At 46.4% G+C, this 19,476-nt stretch overlaps 1 protein-coding gene across 1 annotated transcript; it reads right to left on the bottom strand.

Moving 5' to 3' along the window:
* Nucleotides 1-11,719: 11,719 nt before the first annotated feature.
* LOC104338544 (keratin, type II cytoskeletal 4) lies at nt 11,720-17,183 on the bottom strand. Its single transcript, XM_009944593.2, has 9 exons — nt 16,725-17,183; nt 15,700-15,914; nt 15,313-15,373; nt 14,535-14,630; nt 13,779-13,943; nt 13,570-13,695; nt 13,070-13,290; nt 12,724-12,752; nt 11,720-12,198 (listed from the first exon to the last, which is right to left on the bottom strand). Exons 1-9 carry the CDS (start codon nt 17,181-17,183, stop codon nt 11,720-11,722), a joined length of 1,851 nt encoding a protein of 616 aa, XP_009942895.1.
* Between the last annotated feature and the right edge of the window lie 2,293 nt (nt 17,184-19,476).

Here is a 19,476-nt window from a genome sequence, read left to right as displayed (position 1 = left end):
CAAAGCCGGTTTGCAGTCACATGATGGAAGCCCTGAGCACTGGTTACATCAGCTTCAAAGGAGGAAGCTTTCTGATGTGATTTGGTCTTCTGAAAAGAAGGATTGCAATCACCTTTATTTCATCGGCCACACACACGCACAGCACTGGCTCAAGTCAGACACAAATGTCTTCTTCGTAGAGACCTTCTTCATGTCTCCATGCTTTGACCTGGCTGATTGCAGGTTGGATAGTGTTTGAAGAGCTGTATAAAGGGACTAACCTTCCTCTTTACAAGCAAGAGATGAAACCGCTGTTTTCAGGCTGATGGGATTCAGCAAAGGTTTAAAGCAGCAGCTTACACCCAGATTAACTGGGGAAACCCCTGAGGTCCTTGGCCCTAAGTATGCCTTGAATTGTGATGGCTTCAATGAGACTTATACTTTCGAGATTTACATGTACCCAGATGCATTTCGATAAATTAATTCTGCTTAAGCACCTTACTAAATTGGGACCTTTTAAAGCCATCCATGCAGACAGGGAGAGCCTAGGGATTTTTCCAACCTCCTGTTATGATTCTGGCTGTAGCAACCCAGCCATCCAAGTCTGCTTTCTCGCAGAGAGAAAATCACTTTCTAAGACCCTCTTCTGAGAAAATGGGGTTGGCAGGGCTTGGCCGTGCTGGACCTCTCCCTCCCTCCCAGCAGGCTGGGCAGTTTTTGTGGCTCCTTGCGAAAGGGACCACAAAGTCACCCTTAAAATGGCTAATGAGGCCCCTGGGTCATCTCCCTCTGGTTTCACGGGTCCAGCTCTCCAAAGGTGGCTGTTCCTGGTCTCTTAACTGCAGCTTGATTCTGCTCCCACATCAAAGCAGATGGTGGATTTGTGGGGACCAGGATAGAGATGATGGTCTGGGCTCTTTCCATAGCCATTGGGCACCTTGCTTTCCTCCCAGTAACCTTGCTCCTCGGTAGCTGTTCAACATCAGCATGGCTTGTCCCTGGCCGTTTATGCTGCTCTGGGGCAAAAAGATGGACAAAATAATTCCTGAGGTTCCTTCCAGGCCGTTCCCAGAGTGTTGGTGGTCACTGCCTGTGTGCACCATTTGCATTTGCGGTGCTGCCAGAGAAGACCTTGCCAAAGACTTTACCCTCCTCCTGCAGCCTTTCTGCTGGACGATAATAAACTGTGGGTAACCAATGTCGGTCACGTCAGCAGTATTGATGGGAAGATGTTGGGGTATCATGTCAGAAAGCTAAGAAGAGAGTGTCGCTCCTAAAGGTGATGTCTCATGCAAGGAACATGGAGAGGTACCTACTCGCCAGAGCTGGATGTCCACCCTGCCTGTGTCTGCTGGCCACACTCTGTGCCCTGACAGCAATTCCAGGTGCTTCATTCAGGGCAACTTTCTCATATTGCAGGCATTTCTTTATTCATGCAATGGAGAACTGGGGTGTTGGATGCAGAGCTGCATGCATCCTTCAGACAAAGCTGCTGTGACTTCTCATGTTTGACTGCAGTAGGCAGGGTGCCAGCACTAGCACGAGGCAGCCTGCTTGGATTTTTAAAATCTCTGTTTCTATGGTGTTACCAGGTGACCTAAGCCGAGAAGCTCTCCTTCATAGATCATATTTACCATCTTATTTTGCAAGAGACAAATAGGTTTCGTACCAAACACCACAGGTGTCCACCCCCTTCCTTTGTAACGTTCTCCTCTTTGGCATAGGAATTTGTAAGGTGCTTTTGCATCATCTGACCAACCTGGTGTTAAGGCTTGGGGCCTGATGGACTATTAGGGCTCTGAGTAATGGGGTGGAATTGGTATGGCAGTGCCCTGACGAAAGCACAACTGCCGGGACTAAGCACTGGGAATTGTCACTGCAGGTGCAGGGCAAGCGCGTGCCAAGGGAAGGGCAGGAGGTTGCCATTGGTTTTCTGGGGAAGGGTGGGCAATCCTCGTGAAAAGCATCCAGGAGAACTGCATCATATCTGGAGGCTGGACATACCACTGTACTGTTTCACGGGACAGTTGTCTCCTGTCTTCTGTGATGCAGATTTTTTTAACCAGAAAGCCTGTTCCTTCATGCACTGAGACAACCAGGGACTCCGGAGATGCCCTCCAGCAGCTGAGTGAAAGGGGAGAGTGTGGGAGGAGAGAAATTCAGCCACTGAATTTAAACTAGTTCCCATCAATAGGGCTGTAAATCTGTGTTTGTGTGTGCACATGAGTATATGTAATAATGACCATAGAAAGTAGCTGTTCGGTGTGTGTGGTTAGTGTAATAGACTTAATTTTGCAAACTTATAAACAGGTTTCTTAAAAAAAAAGTGAAGTAGAGGTGATGCACAAAGATTGCGTGCAGTTTATTGGCAGCAGAGCAGAGAACCCAGAGCTTTTATCAGCAATATGATCTCTGTGTGCCATGTTGAATTAAAAAGCATCGCTCTGCAGAGAGGGACAAGGAGAGATGTTCAGTAGAGAACTGTTACTGACCTTGTAAAAATGACGTGGCAGGCAAGATAACATAAAGGAATAAAACCACTTTTTAGCATGGGAGTCCTCTTACCTGAATGCAGCTACCTAAAAACTCATCACCAAGCTGAAGCTGGAGGCATGGTGTCCATGAACAGTCAATGAGAGAGCTTGGTATCATCAAGCAAAAAGTTGTTTTATAAAGTCACCAGGACAGGGGAATCTGGAGACATGGGGTCATGCTTTGCAGGGCCACGGGGACATGATCCAAGAGCAGAAGTGGTATCGGTACACAGCTACCAGCCTCAGCGAAATAAAAGGACAAAGAAGAACCAGGAGAAACAGCAATGCTGTCTTTGTGAGCACCCATTCATTAAGCCTTCCAGATGGACACTCAGATTAAGGAGATTACAGAAGGTATAGCTCCTAGAGGACGTACCTATTATCTTAATGAATGGTTGGAGTCACTTTCGTGATTCATTTTGCCACCAACACGCAAAAAACTCACAGTGTGTCACTCCAGAGGTGGCAGCTTGGTGCATAAGCTCTGTTTTATGGTTGTCTCCGCTGGATTAACTAGAGATGAAGAGCAGTATTTCTCCCAGAGGAATTTGCAGACAACTTCTGTTCGTCGCAGTCCTCACATTCAGAAACAGCTACTCCAAAGTTACCTAAAGCCCCATTGCGATCTGCCCTGGAGAGCAGCCATCTGAAACATTGGGCACCACAGTCTTTATTTCCCCAGTTCAGCAAGCCTACAGGGTTGTAACCTCCATTTCCAGAGACTAACTCTCTGAATTTCTAGCAAACCACACATTCAGGGAGATAAAGGCAAGCAACGGTAGTGATTATACCCCCTCCCAAAGCTAAACTCTTCTCTGCCGCAGCTATGTCCTCCAGAGTGCAAGATCCCTATGCCTTCAGAGATGCAAGGTCATGCTTTGATTTCACTGTGTTTCTGAGGTGGATTCCTTCACTTCTTGACCTAAACCCCCTGGTTTAGGAAACTCTTTCTTCCATGACCAGAGATATGCCCAAACTGAGTTTAAAAGCCAGCTGGGCTCCTATCAGAATCCATTGCACCCAGCTCGGGAACCTGCACTGGAAGAAAACCCAGTGCTCAGTAGCTGGAAAAGAAAGCCATGAAAAGCACAGAGAAATGGAAAAGAGAAAATCTTGCTGTGAATTATACATTTTTCACAGCTGTGCCAACAGGACTCCCTGGCCATCCTCTGCTGGAGGACAAAAGGAAATATGTTACTAGGCAAATCTGCAGCTTTCAGAAGAAACTGCACTAAGTGGGACCTTAGAAAATCACAATTTCATTTAACAGCTGCTCTGAACTCTGCACCCAGGTGATCCCGGATGAATCAGGCACCAGTCCTACTCCTCCGCGCAGTGGGGATGCACGCGCTGAGGAGATTCATCTGGGGAACACCAGTGTAATTTCTTGAAGCAACATCCATGCATTGGTGTTTTGCCTTGTTATTCTCTTTGTTCTTGTTATTATGTGGTTGCTTTTTCTCCTTGAATATCCTATGGGGTAATCCGCCTGCTGGGCACTGCGTGTGATACCAAGGAGTGCTAAGCACCTGCCTCTCTTGTTCTCCATACAGAAATGGCTTGCATGTGGAAATCTCAATGACCAAATGCTAGCTTGGTGTTCAAGACATCCTAATAATTGCACACCTGGCCCTCCAGCTCCTCCTTGGCTTAACGCAGAAAGCATTTCATGTTCTTTCTCCCAGGCGTTTTTGCAAATGCCGTCACCACGCTGCTCAGCATCACAAATATCTGTCTGCAGACAGGCTACCTGTCAAAGGACAGATGGGTGGCTTTACTTTCCCTTTAATTACTGATCATGACACCTGTGGCTTCGTTGTCCTCATTTCAATTTAGGACTGAGAAACACCCAAGGCGTGCTGTCACCAAAATGTCATAACCCCTTTGAATGATTTCTTTCAAGTTACTCCAAGAGTACATGATAAAGAGAACCAGTTGCTTATGAGATTGCTACTGGGTTTGGCATAATTGCCTGTTGTGCTACAAAGGTGTAGCACCTCCTTCCCACCCAAACCCTTCGTCACTGCCACAAGCAGAGCACAGCGGGGCAAGCTCATGGTCCCATCTCCAAGGCTGGAGGTCTTGGATGCTGAGTGCTCAGAGCCTGTTTCTCACTTACACTGAATCCTCTTTCCTTGACCCCAGAACTGAAAGAGCACCTTAAAATGTAAAAGGTTTTTATGCCTTACCCTTCCACCTGTCCACTTTCTTCACATAATAACATTGTTAATTTAGTTTCTGTTGTACAAAATAGCCCATTTCAAGAAAGCTGGCAGAGGTCCTGTTTAATACGCTGTGCTAGGTCAACATCTGGGCTCCTCCAGCGCTGGCAGTTGCTCTTATGCAATGGCATTCAGTAGCTGATGGGTCCTTCATTTATGGTACAAAGCCTTCATGCCTGCTCTGGGCGCTGGGGTTTCTGATGGTGCCTGTGTCCCACCAGTTGTCCACTTTCACAGTGACAGAGGCATTGCAAAGCTTCTGCCTAAAGGTTGCAAAAAGCTGCAGTCCTGAGGGATTCCCTCTCATTTGCATCACTTTTGGGGAAATGCAGAACTAATTGTATAATGTGAGTCTTCGTCCTGCAGCTACAATCTGGCCTGGAGTGATTCATCACTGAGGAATATACCAGGCCTCCTGTAGTCCTGAAAAAGGATAAATCCACCTACTGGACCACGGCCAGTAAGCGTTGGGTGTAGACAGAGGATTCCCCATGTAGGTAGCACCTGAACTCTGAAGAATGTCATTGGGATTTTTGTTCCCACACGCAACTAGCACGTAAGCCCTATTAGTGAATATGTTGGGTATGTCGACACTCCAGCTCCGAAACCCAGCTCTGTCTGTGCTAAACTGAGCTGTGCTAAAGATGAGGGTGTTTCCAGGAAAAAACATAACCTGCATTTCCCTGTGGATAGAAAGGGCAGAATTGCCACCTCTTCAAACACACATCTCAGCAATTCCAGCTCCTGCCTTAACAAATCCTCCCTGCCCTGCGGCTCTGTCGTGGCAAGCCATGCACCGTCCAGCTCCTCGGGAGCCGAAGCAGGACCAGCCGTGCGCAGACACCAAGCAGTCCACACTCAACTAGCCAGTTGGTTTGCATTGCTGGTTTGGGTTTGGGTTTCCTTCATTTCTTCTAAGCAGACTTGTGGATCGTATCGTCCGCAGTTAGGAGTTTCCTCGAGCCACCTCAATGACACAAGCCTAGAAAAAGTGGAGAAGGGAAGTTAAATTTGCTGTCCTGTGTTTTGAGAAGAGCAGACCCCCTGAAAATGTTTCATTGGTGTAGACGAGAAACCTTGAACCCCCAAACATATTTAGGGACCAAGTCAGAATTTGCTGGCCAGGTCTGACCTGGTTTGACCACCAAACAGAAAGCTCCAACATTCACTTTGTTCTAGTGCAGCTGAGTTGAAGCATCCAAAGAAAACTGGGGTTTCCATTAAAATCACCTTAAAAGGAAAGAAGTTGTACGAAGCAGAGGTGACAAAGATCCAGCATAATCCACCCACTTGCTGAGCCTGGACCACAAGCTCAGAACATCTTGCTCCTACCCTGATCCATCCCTCTTCAAGTGAGGTCTCTGACTAAAACCTTCCCCCGCCCTCCCATTAGTAATATTGTCCACATTACAAGAAACAACTTGCTTTTGAATATAATGTGGATTGTGGAGCCGTCTGGCTGCAAGGAATGAGCGTTCACAGGAGGAACTAATTACTGGCTAATTTCTTGCCGGGATTTATTTGCAGTCTGCTCTGTGGCAGGCTCTTTGGGTATCGTTTGTTCCCACCTGCCGTGCAAAGTGTCTATCCACTTCCTCGGGCTGCAGATGCAGGGCTGAAAACACAGCCTCAGATTTCCCACCTGCGCAGCCACGAGACACCCCACATGGTTGTCTCCTCTGCGTGCTTGGAGTAATAATAATATACTCGTAATTATAGTAAATGGTGTGGTCACTGAAGAACAGAAAGCAACATCTCAGGAAGAGAGCTAGACCATCTCATTTGGTCCAGGGGTCAGAAAGCAGAGATAAAACCACTGCGCTTTCTGGGAGCTGGATGCATACCTTGAAAATTGGATAGCTGAAGAAAAAAGTGAAGGCAAATGATCCCTGATAACGACTCTCTGGGTAATGGCAAAAAATGCAATAAATCTGCATCTGCGTCATCAGGCCATAAAAACACAACTTCTGTCCTTCAGGATATTCTGAGCTATTTAAACTTTTTTTTTAACACCTAGGATAAAAAGCTGAAATTACATAAGTTAATTTTTTTTTTCCAAGTGGGATATTCCAAACCAACTCTTTCTGATGTGGCTGTGGACTTGCCAGTTTGGCTCTATAAGGAATTCACTGCCGATTAAAACAAAATTCCTGCTCCTAACTTATCAGCCAAGCAGGCAGATTTGCTCCTGAGATTTCTTTATTTGTGTATTTCATAGTCCCCAGTGATTCAGCCCCAGAGCTGTACCACTACTGGGAGCTTTCATCTCTGCTGATGCTTTGGGTGTTTTCACTGCATGCAGAATGAGTGGGACCAGGATCACCATCACCGTGATTCATCCTGCAAGGTCCTCTGCTGCTATAAACTCCAAACCTTCTGTGCTCACCGGGGTCCCTGCAACCTCTGAGATCTTTACAGCCAAAACTCTGCTATGGACTTCCACATCTTGTGCCAGCTTTACTGCGTCACTGCATCCTGTGTGTTGTCACCACCAAGGTCTCCGTAGACTTGCACAGAGACCAAAGAGGGTTCTTGTTCCAGTAAAGCTGTTCAAATTTGTTGCTGTTGCTAGTGATTCAAAAGCTGGATGAGTTTCCTTTTGCCTTTTCTGCTGCTTCTGAGCTAAAAACTCTTCAAAGACCCGTTGTCCAACGCTGGACCACAGAGGTGCAGCATCTTTAGCTCATTCCAGGTAAGGAGAGAAGAAAGTGGCAGAGCAGGAAGGGAGAGAGCCCGTCTAGTGGCAAACTTTGAAAATGTCCCTTATGCTGGGCATGGCTGGATGAGATAAACATCTTTTGAGCCTGCATGGTTTTGTTTGGCTAGTGGTAAGTGGTGTCTGCTTTTGACATGAAAGAACATTATAATAACTATCGCACACAGGAGGAATCGTGAGCAAGTGAAAAAGCTGAAATGACAGTCCTGGCTCAGAGAACATTTCCTTATTTAATGTATTCCAGTCAAGTTAATTACCAGTTCAAATATTTACTGAGAAGTGTGTTCTTTCAGTTGATGCTGTGGTTGTGCCATCTCTTCTGCCTCGTACTGCAGGGACCTGCTCCAGAGATTACTTCCTTGGAGATTTATTTCTCTTTGTTCCTGTAAGAGTCCCACCTCTTCCTCCTCTTCCCACATTCTTGTCCTGGTGTATTTAGTGCAGAGAGATGGTTTAGGAGAAGGTGATTCACCCTTTCTAGTCTGTAAATTAAGTTTGGGGTGAGTGGGTCAGAGTGACGAGCCTGTCTTTTTCGACGGTGAATTTATGGCGGAAGTGTTCCACCCTGGACAGGGATGGTTGAAATGGAAAATGCTGATTATGAAGGGCGGTGACGTTTTTGCAGGAGGTTGCCCGACGGAGAAGTAGAATCACTACTGTCTTCATACTGCTCTTTCTGCAACACACCCAAGACTTCTTTGTTTTTTGGAGGGGACACCCTCCAAGTAGCCCATCTGTCCCTGTGGATGATGAAGGCCTGGCCCATGCACTTAGTCTAGATGGCTTTGCTTCTTCCCACTTTCTTCTTCACCTCCTTGACCGTGGTAGGCATTGGCTTGGAGTGCTTGCATTGGTCAGCCAAAACATCAAAACCAAAAATTTCATAGAATCAAAATATTGGAATGGTAATTTTAAATTATTAATATTTTTACTAAAAGATTCAGTAAATTATCAAATTATCCATCATCAAAAGGTTTTCTCTGGTTATTTTTAACTGAGAGAAAATCCAGTTCCCCAGCTTAAAAACAACTGCTTGTTTAAGACAGTTGCTATTAGAAAGAAGAGGAAAAAAATAGTCAAAACAACCCTCAAGATTTAAAACAAAAATATGGGAAGCAAAAACAACAATCACTTACCAGCAAACGTTCCTCAGCTTGTACTACAAGCTTTAATGAGTAGTTTGAAAACCATTTGAGACGAATCTTTTCCTTTTGCTACTGTGACAAGATCTTAAGAGCTAGCCCATTCAGCTGTAGCCACAGAGAAAAAATAAATGCAGCCTTCATTTTCCTCTTTGGCTTGCTAAAATTATAGCTAAGTATATCTGGGTGTTGGCTCAAACATGAGGAGGAAAGGAGCTGCCCTTGTCTTGGAAGAGGCAGTATCATCTTCCTTTCTTCTCTCTGTTATTCAGTCCACTAAAAGATAATTATTCTCCCACTGAAATTAGGCAGTCGCCTACCGCTTCCTCAGTTGGAATGGGAGAAGTCACTCTTGCTAATCTTAGGAAGCTGTTTTAGACTCGTGTCTGCAGTTCACCCTGAAGCAAGAGAACGAGGCACTGAAGCCAACAGCCCAGGCTTGTGTCTTCTCTTGTCTGGGGACTCCTTGGTGTCCCGACCTTAGTGGTCAGGAGGGAAAAGCTCTGGAAAACCTTGTTGGGCTTTCACTCCTTTAAGGCTGGGAACATCATACAAAGCCTGTTCCTGTTTCATAGGGCCATGGAGGGAAGGCAAGCAAGGGCAAGACCAACTGGTTGAGTCAACCAGCAGCAGCTGGTAAGGACTAACTCCAGGTTCCAAAGCCACCCAAAGGTGGTTTTCTCCACCTCCTCTTTCTCAAGAAACCGTCTTTTTTAGCAACAGCAAAACCCAGTGAAGTGGCCTCTGAAACAAAGCCAAGCTAAGTCATTCCAGCTATAGATTGCAAAGCGACAGCCATGCCTCCTCCTAGCCGCAAGGAAGACCCAAACTTGGAGCCACGGTGGTTCCTGGACAGCCGTCCTGCACACACCAGCTGGCCCAGAGTGACAACTGGAAACCGCCCAGGGAATCGGTGATGTTCAGACGATTAACTGGAGCTGCCTAATGTCTCAGCAGGGCCTCTAGGCATCGGGCTTGCCATCTTTCCAAATTACATTTGCAAGTGGTGAATGCATTAAGCTCAGATGCAAAATTACCCACCTAGGTGGGCTCCATCTCGTCTAATTGCAGCCACTTAGAAGTTCTATAAACTGCTGAACTGGGTTTCCTTGCTTGAGAGAGGGGCTCAGGTGGAGGACTGGCTGCCTCACCTCACCAGAGTCTGACACGCAGATGGTCAAGATTAGATGAAACAGTTTCTACTCTTAGCATACAAATAGCATCTTATGCCCTTCCCCCAAGGTGCTTATCTTCTTCCTTGCATCAGTCTTCCATATTCACTTTTTTTAGGTTGCAATTATAATTTTGCCCTGTGAGAGCAGGGATATTAGTGATGCCGTGTGACCTGTAATTCTTCATGTGCTGGAGACAGAAAGAAATTCGCTGTGATAATAACGTCTGTGAATCCAGCAGATGACAGGCGGGGTGTATTTGTAAGAGTCCATGCAGGCGCCTCGCGTGGGGATGTCTCCATTTGCGCCAGCCCCAGGCTGCCTGCAGAACCAGGAGAGATCTAATTGATGCAGTCAGTAGAGTCTAGAGACTGATGAATTTCATACTAAATTAGGCTCCTGTGTCTGGTCAGATGAATCACCCCACAGAAGTGTTGGTTTCTGTCCATGAAATGAGCCCCTAGCAACCAGCTTACATGTTGAGCTTCTACATGGGAGACTTCAAAACTGAGACAAAGTCAGTCCCACCCCATTAGGGCCACGAGATCTCACAACTCATCCCTCTGCCTTTTAAGTTGCACAGGGTAAAAGTCACATTTTGTCAGCCCCAGTGGCACTCAAGGAGAGGGTTTTATATCTGAAATACAGATGACTCTGGTGGGGCACAGCCCTGATCACAAGCCCACTGAGCCCAGAAGGTCAGTGTTGGCATCTGTCTTCATTCAACTGCTGTGACATGGAAGGATTGCACAGATACGTTGTTCTGAGGTTGCAGCAGTAAGTGAAGCTACAGGCTGGAAAACTCGTCGCAGAGATCATCTTGCAGTGCTCAGAACTGTGTTGGTGGTTTCTGGCAGTCTTTGACATTAGTTGTTACTTGGGCTATAAAGCATCTTATAGGTGATGTGATATAAGGAGGTAAATAAAACAGAATAAACACCATTGGACTCTCCCGGCACCTGAGTCCCACCGTGCTCTGAACTGCCTACAGAGAATCAAAAGATCTGTTTGGTCTCTTTCTCCTCCAGTGGACATACAGACTGCGAAAAAGCACTCCTTGGCCCATTTTGTAATTTCTTTAAATACCACCTTTGGAAAAATTCAGAGGCAAACCACATACTTTCAATGCAGTTTATTGAAAAGCTGGGAAGTTTGAGCGGTCAATGAAAGATGCTCTGTTCATGCGAGCACAAGATGTCAACTCAGAAGCTTTATGCACCAGGAACTTCCCTTGCCATTTCAGGGGTAGGGATGGGGGGGGTGAGCTCTTCTAAAAATCAGCACACTTTGAACTAGCCACCCCTAACATGCAGAAGCAAATGAAAATACTACTTATTCATACGTAAGCAAATTCCACAAAAAGCCTATGGCTGCGGTGTAACTAGCAGGCGCTTTGAAAGTTGAAATTGCCTTCTCTAAAATTTAAGCTCAAATTAGCAGCTCAGGGTTTCTTCTTTGACAAAAAAAAAAAAAAGAAAGAAAAGAAAGAAAGGAGAGTGCTCTCTTTGCTCTTTGCAGTGCCTCCTGGGAAAGTTAAATCATCACTCTCTTTTCTGAAATGCTTTGGGAGGCACTGGAAGAAAAAGAGGTTTCTCGTAAGGAGGAACATTGTTAATGAATCTGCTCATTATGGGAAAAGCCAGAGAGAGAAGGCAAGCGCAACAAGCAAACCCTTAAAGCTGGGATAGTCTAGACACTATAAACTCAGAGAAATAATACTGTGTTGAGCACCTGCTGGAGAAGCTTGGGAGATGTGTCATTAGGGTTGGGAACTCTGAAAACGTGACTCGGTGGGGTATATGTCTGATGCTAATAAATGTGGGAGTAGGCTGGGTGACAAATGTTGCTACTAGTGGGCAGAGAAACTATCCTGCATCATCTCGGTGGTAGGAACTGCGCATCTAAGCATTGCGCTCCGACGTTGCTGGCTGTGCCACCTCCCCGGCTGATGGCCCTATGGAACAACACACGGCTCTCTGACAACCCCGTAGTTCCCCACCACACCGTTGTTGCACCCCACAACTTCAGGGCTGTTTGCAACGACAACGGGAGAGCCCCCCAGCTGCCTGATGACGCAGCCTTGGTTTCCGAAGCTGACCACCCCACCTGCTTGGCAAGCCCCCATCCTAGCATTCAAGCCCCCGCTGCCCGTGCTGATGACGGTGCGAGCCGGGTACCCCCCACTCCGGGAGCTGAATCCCCCATTTTTGCAGCTGACCCCTCCAGCTTGGCAAAACACCTCTGGGACACACTGCTTGGCTACTGAGCTAATGACTCTCTTCGGGTGGATCCCAGCGCTCCGGGAGCTGAATCCTCCATTCTGGGAGCTGTGTCGTCCGGACCGTCTCCCCAGGGAGCCGTAGCCACACGCAGCCCCGTTTGCAGCCAGCATTCCGCAGTCATCGGGGATATTGTAGCCACTGCTGACCACAGCTGCAAGACAGCCCATGGGATTAATTATTTAGAGAGGAAAACTGGAAGACTCTTGCAGGCAAGTTGTCTCACGAGTCACAGAACCAACCAAACCTGATTTCCTCCAGATTCGTCCAACACATCTAAGCCCCTGCTCCTTCCACCTCCTCCCCCGTGTCATAACACATCCCCTCGCAGATCCTCCCAGTTCCCAGTTGCTCATCTGACTGGTGGCAGTCTTTCCCAGGTTCAATGCAACACCAGTGCGTTGCCTGGAGGGTTCTCCAGGACAGCTCACTGTTGCCTCCAAGAGTAGAAAGTGGTAATGAATTTGACCTTCCCCTCACTCCATCCAAAAGCTGATTTTTGTTTTAAATTCAGAGGTATTTGAGATTTCTGGGACTAAACCTTCATCATCAGCCTGGGCTGAAGTGGAAAAGGGAGGCAGAGGCAGGGGGAGCTGGGGCAGACAGAGAATGCTAATGCCATGAGCTGCCTTTCCCAAAATAAGAAACCCTCTTGGCTGTAAATCTTCAGGTTACTTACACACGCTCACGGGGTTCCCCACACATATCCTGTTAGGGCAGAGAAGAGAAATGCACATTATTCTATTAACCAGCTGCATGCACATCTACAAACCTGACATTACTCATAACTTCCAGCCATACATCCAGCCCACTACATCCCTTGTTATAACACGTCTGACTATCCCTAGGACAGGAACTGTTTTTACTGGCACGAGGGTGGCCTATATGGCCTCCAGCCATCTCTCCAGCCCTCTCCCTCCTCTGTGAGCCTGGGAGGCTCCTGGAGCTGCAGAATTCACTCAGGAGTTGGAGTCGTTCTGGCCTCTGACATTCAGGGGAAGATGGATGAACTCTCTGTCACCCACCTGCTCTCTTCGCCCTCCAGTAAAGTCTTATATGTTGCAATCTCGATATCCAGGGCCAGCTTGACATTGAGCAGCTCTTGGTAATCCCGCAGCATGCAAGCCAGCTCATCCTTGGCCTTCTGCAGGGCATTCTGCAGCTCTACGTGCTTCTCCCGGGCATCTTTCAGGGCACAGTCCCCGCGCTGCTCAACGTCACAGATGGAGGTTTGCAGGCAGGAGACCTGTCAGAGAGGAGGATAACAGTGCAGGTGACTTCAAGGCTTTATTTCCTAATTTGCAGACATTCTGGTTTTGGATTAATTTGCACTTCCAATTAAATACAGAGAAAAGAAGACATCACCTTCTCTTCTCTCTATCCACACTTCAACTCTACACTTTCCAGCTACAGCTTAGGGCAGGTCTAAAGTCTATCGAAGGCCAACATGTCATCTTCCCCCATAACAGAGCTGACCTTCAAGACATTCCCCTTTCTGGAAACATCACCTCTGGGCCTCTCTTACCTGCTTCTTGACATTCTCCAGTTCACACTGTAGCTTCTGTATCATGCGGGTTAGCTCTGAAATCTCACACTTGTTGCTTTGCAGATCGTCACAATACTTGCCCCTCTTATCCTGAAGCTCCTGAAACTGGAAACAAGAAACAAGGCAGTTGTTTCTGACCGGCAGCCTGTTAAGTTGCCAGGCAGACACCCAGATTGCTTCTTACTCACCCTGGTCTGGTAGAAAGCATCAACTTCTTCTTTGCTCTTTTGGGCTATTTCCTGATACCAACATTCAACGTTCTTGATGATGCTTTCCATGTCCAGGTCTCGATTGTTGTCCATTTTCACGACGACCGAAGTGTCGCATAGTTGGCGATCTACCTGAGCTCGTTCCTACAGGTTGGGGAATGGCTTAGTCAGCTGTTAGCAACTCTTAGACTTCGTAGTGAAGGAAGGGCTGGAACAAAGAGCCACACTGCTCAGCTGGTGGATGTAACAAGTCAAGAAATGTCCCTCAGGTTGGCTCAGCAGAAAAGCCTTGCCGCTGGATGGGTTGCCACATGTCAGCTGCTGACCTACGTGCTGACCTGCAGCAATTCTGTCCACATCAATGGCAAGGAATATGCGTGACTTAACCCTTGGTATCCTGTCATCTTCAGCTCCTTTACTGATGTTAATGACAGGATTAAGCTGGGAGTTTCTCTAGACAGCTGCAGTCCGGAGTAACTAGACAGACACATCTCTTCTCAGGGGCAGAGTTAGGACACAGCCAATTCATACCTGGAGCTGCATTATGCAAGGGAGAACAACCTGATTTCCAGCATAATCATGTTAATATTGTATCAACCTTGTAGTTCCATGCTTTGAAGTATTCAGGGCTTTGGATGACAGATATCCAAGAGGGATTTCAAGCTCTAGAACTTTAGAGCACCTGAAGGGAGAGACAGCACCACCAAACTCCTGGGACAGACCAGAGGAACTCACCTCCTCAAATACACATTTCAACAACTCCAACTGTCTTCTTAACAGATCCACCTTCACCTCCAGCTCTTCCTTGTTCAAAAAGATGCAGTCTGCATCCTGAAAGAGAGAAGACATGTTTCCAGGCCAATTTCACTGAAAACGTTGGAGAAACACAGAGAACACAGAGGTAGCAACAATAAAACAGAAACATGTTTCAACAAGATTTCAAGAGCAAAAGGTGTGAGAGGGTGAGTCAAGATGCCCTGGTGTCTCCTAAAGGTGTTTTCCTAAAGGAAACCAAAACCATTCCAACATGACTTACAGGGATTAGTTTATTTATTACTTAGGACCTAGATACAAACTCAGAATTGACTAAGGAGTATTAAAACATAATTTTTTAATATTGTTCAAATAATTTCTGCTTTTGTGGTGTCCAAGTATAAAGGATGTGAAGGGACGGTCAGAAAACAACCAGCGTCTTAGAACCAGGTGTTCCAGTGTGACCTCTCCCCCTCTGTCCCCCTTCCACAAATACACCCTCCAATTACAATTCAGGAATGTGCTTGGGGTAACAAAAGTACTGCTGTACTGCTGAAGATGTAAGCTTTGAGGATACATTATTTTTGCTTTTCACCTGCGTTTGTCTCTCTCTCACCCTGTGCCTCTTCACAGGCCTCCCTCCTTCTGCTCACTATAACACTTTTTCTGGGCATTTGCTAACAATGCATCATTTTAGCCAAGTTTTACACCACATAAATATATTACAGGTATAACAATTCATGTATTTTGAGCTCCTCACCTTTTTGAGTGCCACGAACTCATTCTCCACTGTTGTACGCCTGTTGATTTCCTCTTCATATCTGTTGGAAAAGAAGAAAAGGGCTGAGCCAGACAACAGTATCAGACACACAGACATGAACTATCAGGTTGAAATAACAACCTTCGCTTGCTCAGAGACTGCCATCAGGCACTGTCAGATCAGTGTCTGGAGAGCAAGCATTAGACCATCCCAAGATCAGAAGCTTCTTCATGAAGGAGAATATTAACAATGCAAAGAGCTTCCAAGTGAGACAGAAGAACGTGACATCCCCAAAGGGGACGTGCCACATGTCTGGGAGGTGTTGCCTGAGATGAACCAGAGCAGAAGTGAAATGCCAACAGGTAGAGGAGACCTGAAGGTCCTTACTTGCACTTGAACTCCTCCACCAGCTGGCTTGTGGCACATTCTTCGCTGCCCAGTTTTTGCTTTTCACAAAGCAAGCAGTCCAGGCGCTTCCGCAGGTCACAGATGTAATTCTCAAAGTACAGTTCAAGATTTTTCCCTTTCTTTGGTAGGACATATTGTTGCAGGAGGCCCCACTTGGTCTCCAGCACTTTGTTCTGCTGCTCCAGGAATCGGACCTGTGGGCCGGAAAATAGCAATTCTTCAAATACAGAGATGAATGCAGTAAGTCAACACCTGGTTTAACTGTCTGCTCTTACTGTGAACTGCAGGTGTAAGAATAGGATTTTTGGGACGAGAGAGGTGATATGCCATGATGATCATAAAATTATCTGCCCTTATTAATAAATCCAGAAGTCATATGTCTAAATTATTTAGAAATCTAAGAGTCCCATGTCTAAATCTGCCTTTCTCACCAATAAATACAAATAAATCTTCTCTGGCAGGTGCCTCTGATGTGTTTTAGGATGACGTTGAGTGCCCTGATGTTGGGACCTGTTTGTTGCTTTTTCCCTACGAAGGGATCCTAAGGTGACAGCTCAGACTTAGATGTCCAACATTTAGGTGCCTGAATCAAGATTAACCTCCTCTGCCTTCAGAACTGTTTTTGGAAGTTGCTATATTTAAGACCAAGGGGCAAAAAGTATCTAATGCAGGACAGAAAGATGAGCAGACCAGAGCTGTAACTTCTAGCTGACCTAGAGCAAGACCGGAATGAGAAATCCAGCTTTGAACTGGGGCTGTCCAGAGGGGAGACACCTGCAAGAAATCCCAGTGCTACTGTGGCCATGGCACAAACACCATCAAATACTAGGACTGGTATGTGTCTGAAATGAGCCCTTCCCCACTCCTGGCTCTGTGGGAACCTGGACCCTTGGACGGACTCAGCTCAGTGATTCATGGCATGAGCTGGACTGGGCTTTTGGAGGAGGTTGGTTGTGTTTTATTTTTCTCAAAGGATTGCAAGTACAGAGCAGATTTGCACTCACCTTGTCAATGAAGCAGGCAAATTGGGTGTTGAGGGTCTTAATCTGTTCCTTCTCCTGACAGCGTATTTCATGTTCCAGCGGGTCAACCCCAACACAGAGGGGCTTCAGAAGCCGTTCATCAATGCAGATACCTTGGATGCCATCAGCCTTGCGATCGGGGAAACCTCTTACAATACTATAACCCCTGGGGCCACAAATGCCAACTCTTCCTCCGACATTACCATAGCCTACTCCACCGAAGCCGAACTCTCCAAAACATCCAGTACCGCAGACCCCGTTCACATAGGAAATTCTCCTGTTTCCACCCAGGTTGCAGACGCTCCTGCTGCTGTAGGCACCAGCTCCGCATCGGACAGGTTGGCAGGCAGCAGCGGCGTAGCTTCGACCGCATATCTCCGAAGCTGAACTGAAACCTCTTCGTCCCAGGACAGATCTCACTGTAGGCGCCTGTCTGCTCATCGTGGCTTATTCAAAGGCAGAAAATTAAAGTTTAGGGGAAGCTCTTCTGCAGGAGAGGAACAGAGATCCCGCTGAAGCGACACGGTGATGCTACCCCTTATATACATTTGGGAAGCTGGCCTTGATAGGATCAGGATATTAATTTAAAGCGCTTAAGGGTTTGGTTTGCCTGGCAGCAATAAATGCTCCTCAAAATGCAAAACAGCCCAGCAAATACTAACTACTGAGGAAATAAAAAGGAATCCAAAAGTGCTCTGTTTGCAGGTTGGCTTAGAATATATTACGGTTTGAAGTGTTCCCCTAACTTACGCTAATTATAGTTTAGCAAACATTTTTGAAGAAACTCTTTGTGATTTGTTTGCAGTGTGTCGTTTGGGGTTTTGTGTCTCGTGGGTTTTTGTGTATGATGACATGTTTTGCAGACTTGCACTTTGTGGGGGTAATTTCACAATCTCTCCTTTTTTCTCTCACCAGGCTTGTTTTGGGTGCGGAAAAGTAACCCCCAAAAAAAAAGCCAACTGTGGAAAAACACCATGCAAGTCGTGTTGTGATGAATGGATCATTTCTGTACCTGAAACACCAGCACATTCACTGAGTTGTGGGTCTGGACTCATATGCAAGGACTCAAAATGCCCCCCAGGAACAATCCCATGCAGCATTTCACATCGACCTTCTCTTACCACCACAAAACACCACCGAAACAGAGCAGGTTACATCCAGGAACTTGCTTACCAGATTCATGTTCTGTGCAGTCAGTGGCATTTTCACTGGAGTAACGCTGCACATTCTCAACCTGAAGTCTATTTGACACTGTTAAATTTTGACCCTCGCTATACTGGAGCTTCTACCAAGCTAGATGTCAGAGACCTTTTTGATTCATCTTCTGGTAGTCTCTACAGGGAACAAAGAAGGAACAGTAGCCTGGTGAGATCCACCTCATTCAAGAAGCAACAGCTAGAAGTTGGGTGACTTTGCCAGTCACGTCCTTGACACTCAGTGGCAATACAGGTCCACGAGAAACAGCCCCTGGCTCTGTGCTTAGGGGAACTGGGATGACTCAGTCTCTGCAGGCGCTGGTCTTTCTCCATCAATGGAGGAAGTCTTAATGAGCGGGTTAGACTGGACACCAGGGATGGCTTTGACTCACATTGGCAAGATGAATCTCTCTCTCTCCTAATCACCAGCCCAAGGAGGTGAGACAGTGAACCTACCTGCCAGCCGTCTCGGGGCCTTCTCCAAACTGACACTGAGAAAGTCAAAACAATAGAGCTCTTTCAGCTCTTTGAGAGTAAAGTGTTTGGGAGAAAAAGAGACATTACAGTGCAAACAACTAAATGCCCTCAGCCCTTCCTGACCAAAGGGGAGAAATGCTTGGAGAAGTCTGGATGGTATACCTACAACGCAACGGTATCTGGCAACATCCGGTAGCTGTGTTGCCTCATCCTCATTAACCCTCTACAAAAATATTTTCCAAAAGTTAAGATCAGATGGTACAAATCAGAAAAACAATGCTAAAACTCCTTAAAACATTGAACCTTCAATATCAAGTTCTCAAGAAGAAGACATGCACACCAACACCATAGGACGTGATTACAGCACCGAGATTCACAAGGCTATTAATTGAACGTGTAATTGCAACTTATGTGAGTTTGAGGGGCTGGTGGTATAAATTAGTTGTGTAAACTAATACTTATGCCCTGTACAAATGGGATAATTCAATGTATTTACAGCATGACTTTCAGATTACACCTTTGTTTACAGTATTTTAGGCTCACAGTTCCTACTGGGTTGCCAGCACAATTGGCAGTATCAGTGAAAACAAATATTAGAGACTTCAAGCTAAAGTTTGTAACTTCCCAGAACCTGTAAGTTCTAAACAAAGATTTATCAAGCGAAATGCATATTTGAATCCAAAGAAGAGCACAAAAGGCCATTGTTTCGAGCACTATATAGGAAAACTGCGTCCTGGACCAGAAGTCAGGCTGAAGGCTGCTGTGCTGCTGCTTCCTTTCTGCACCCCATTATGCACCTCGGCTGTGTGGGAGACACCTGGAACATGGCATAGATGGCAAGTAAACGTCTGCGAACTGACTGAGCTGCAGCAGCCCCGGTTCCAAAATGCCTCACCAGAGCCACTGGCTTCCTGATAGGTAAGAGATTTTGGGCATTAGTTGCCCCATACTGGGTAAAATTTCTGTGTTGGCCAAATCCCCGTTGTTGCTCCTGAATCCCAGTGAGAAAGCAGCTACGCAGAAGGTTCACGTAATGTCTTTTAGGTCCCTCCAAAGAACAA

This window comes from Opisthocomus hoazin, chromosome 32 (assembly GCF_030867145.1).
Source record: "Opisthocomus hoazin isolate bOpiHoa1 chromosome 32, bOpiHoa1.hap1, whole genome shotgun sequence".
Lineage (NCBI taxonomy): Eukaryota > Metazoa > Chordata > Aves > Opisthocomiformes > Opisthocomidae > Opisthocomus > Opisthocomus hoazin.
This window is presented reverse-complemented; position numbering and strand designations above follow the sequence as displayed.

Coding starts and splice junctions, on each gene's coding strand:
- LOC104338544 (XM_009944593.2), bottom strand. CDS start 17,183: ATGAGCAGACAGGCGCCTACAGTGAGATCTGTCCTGGGACGAAGAGGT. Junction 15,915..16,724: donor TTGCCTGCTTCATTGACAAG/GTGAGTGCAAAT, acceptor TCCGGCCCACAG/GTCCGATTCCTGGAGCAGCA. Junction 15,374..15,699: donor GTGGAGGAGTTCAAGTGCAA/GTAAGGACCTTC, acceptor CTTTTCCAACAG/ATATGAAGAGGAAATCAACA.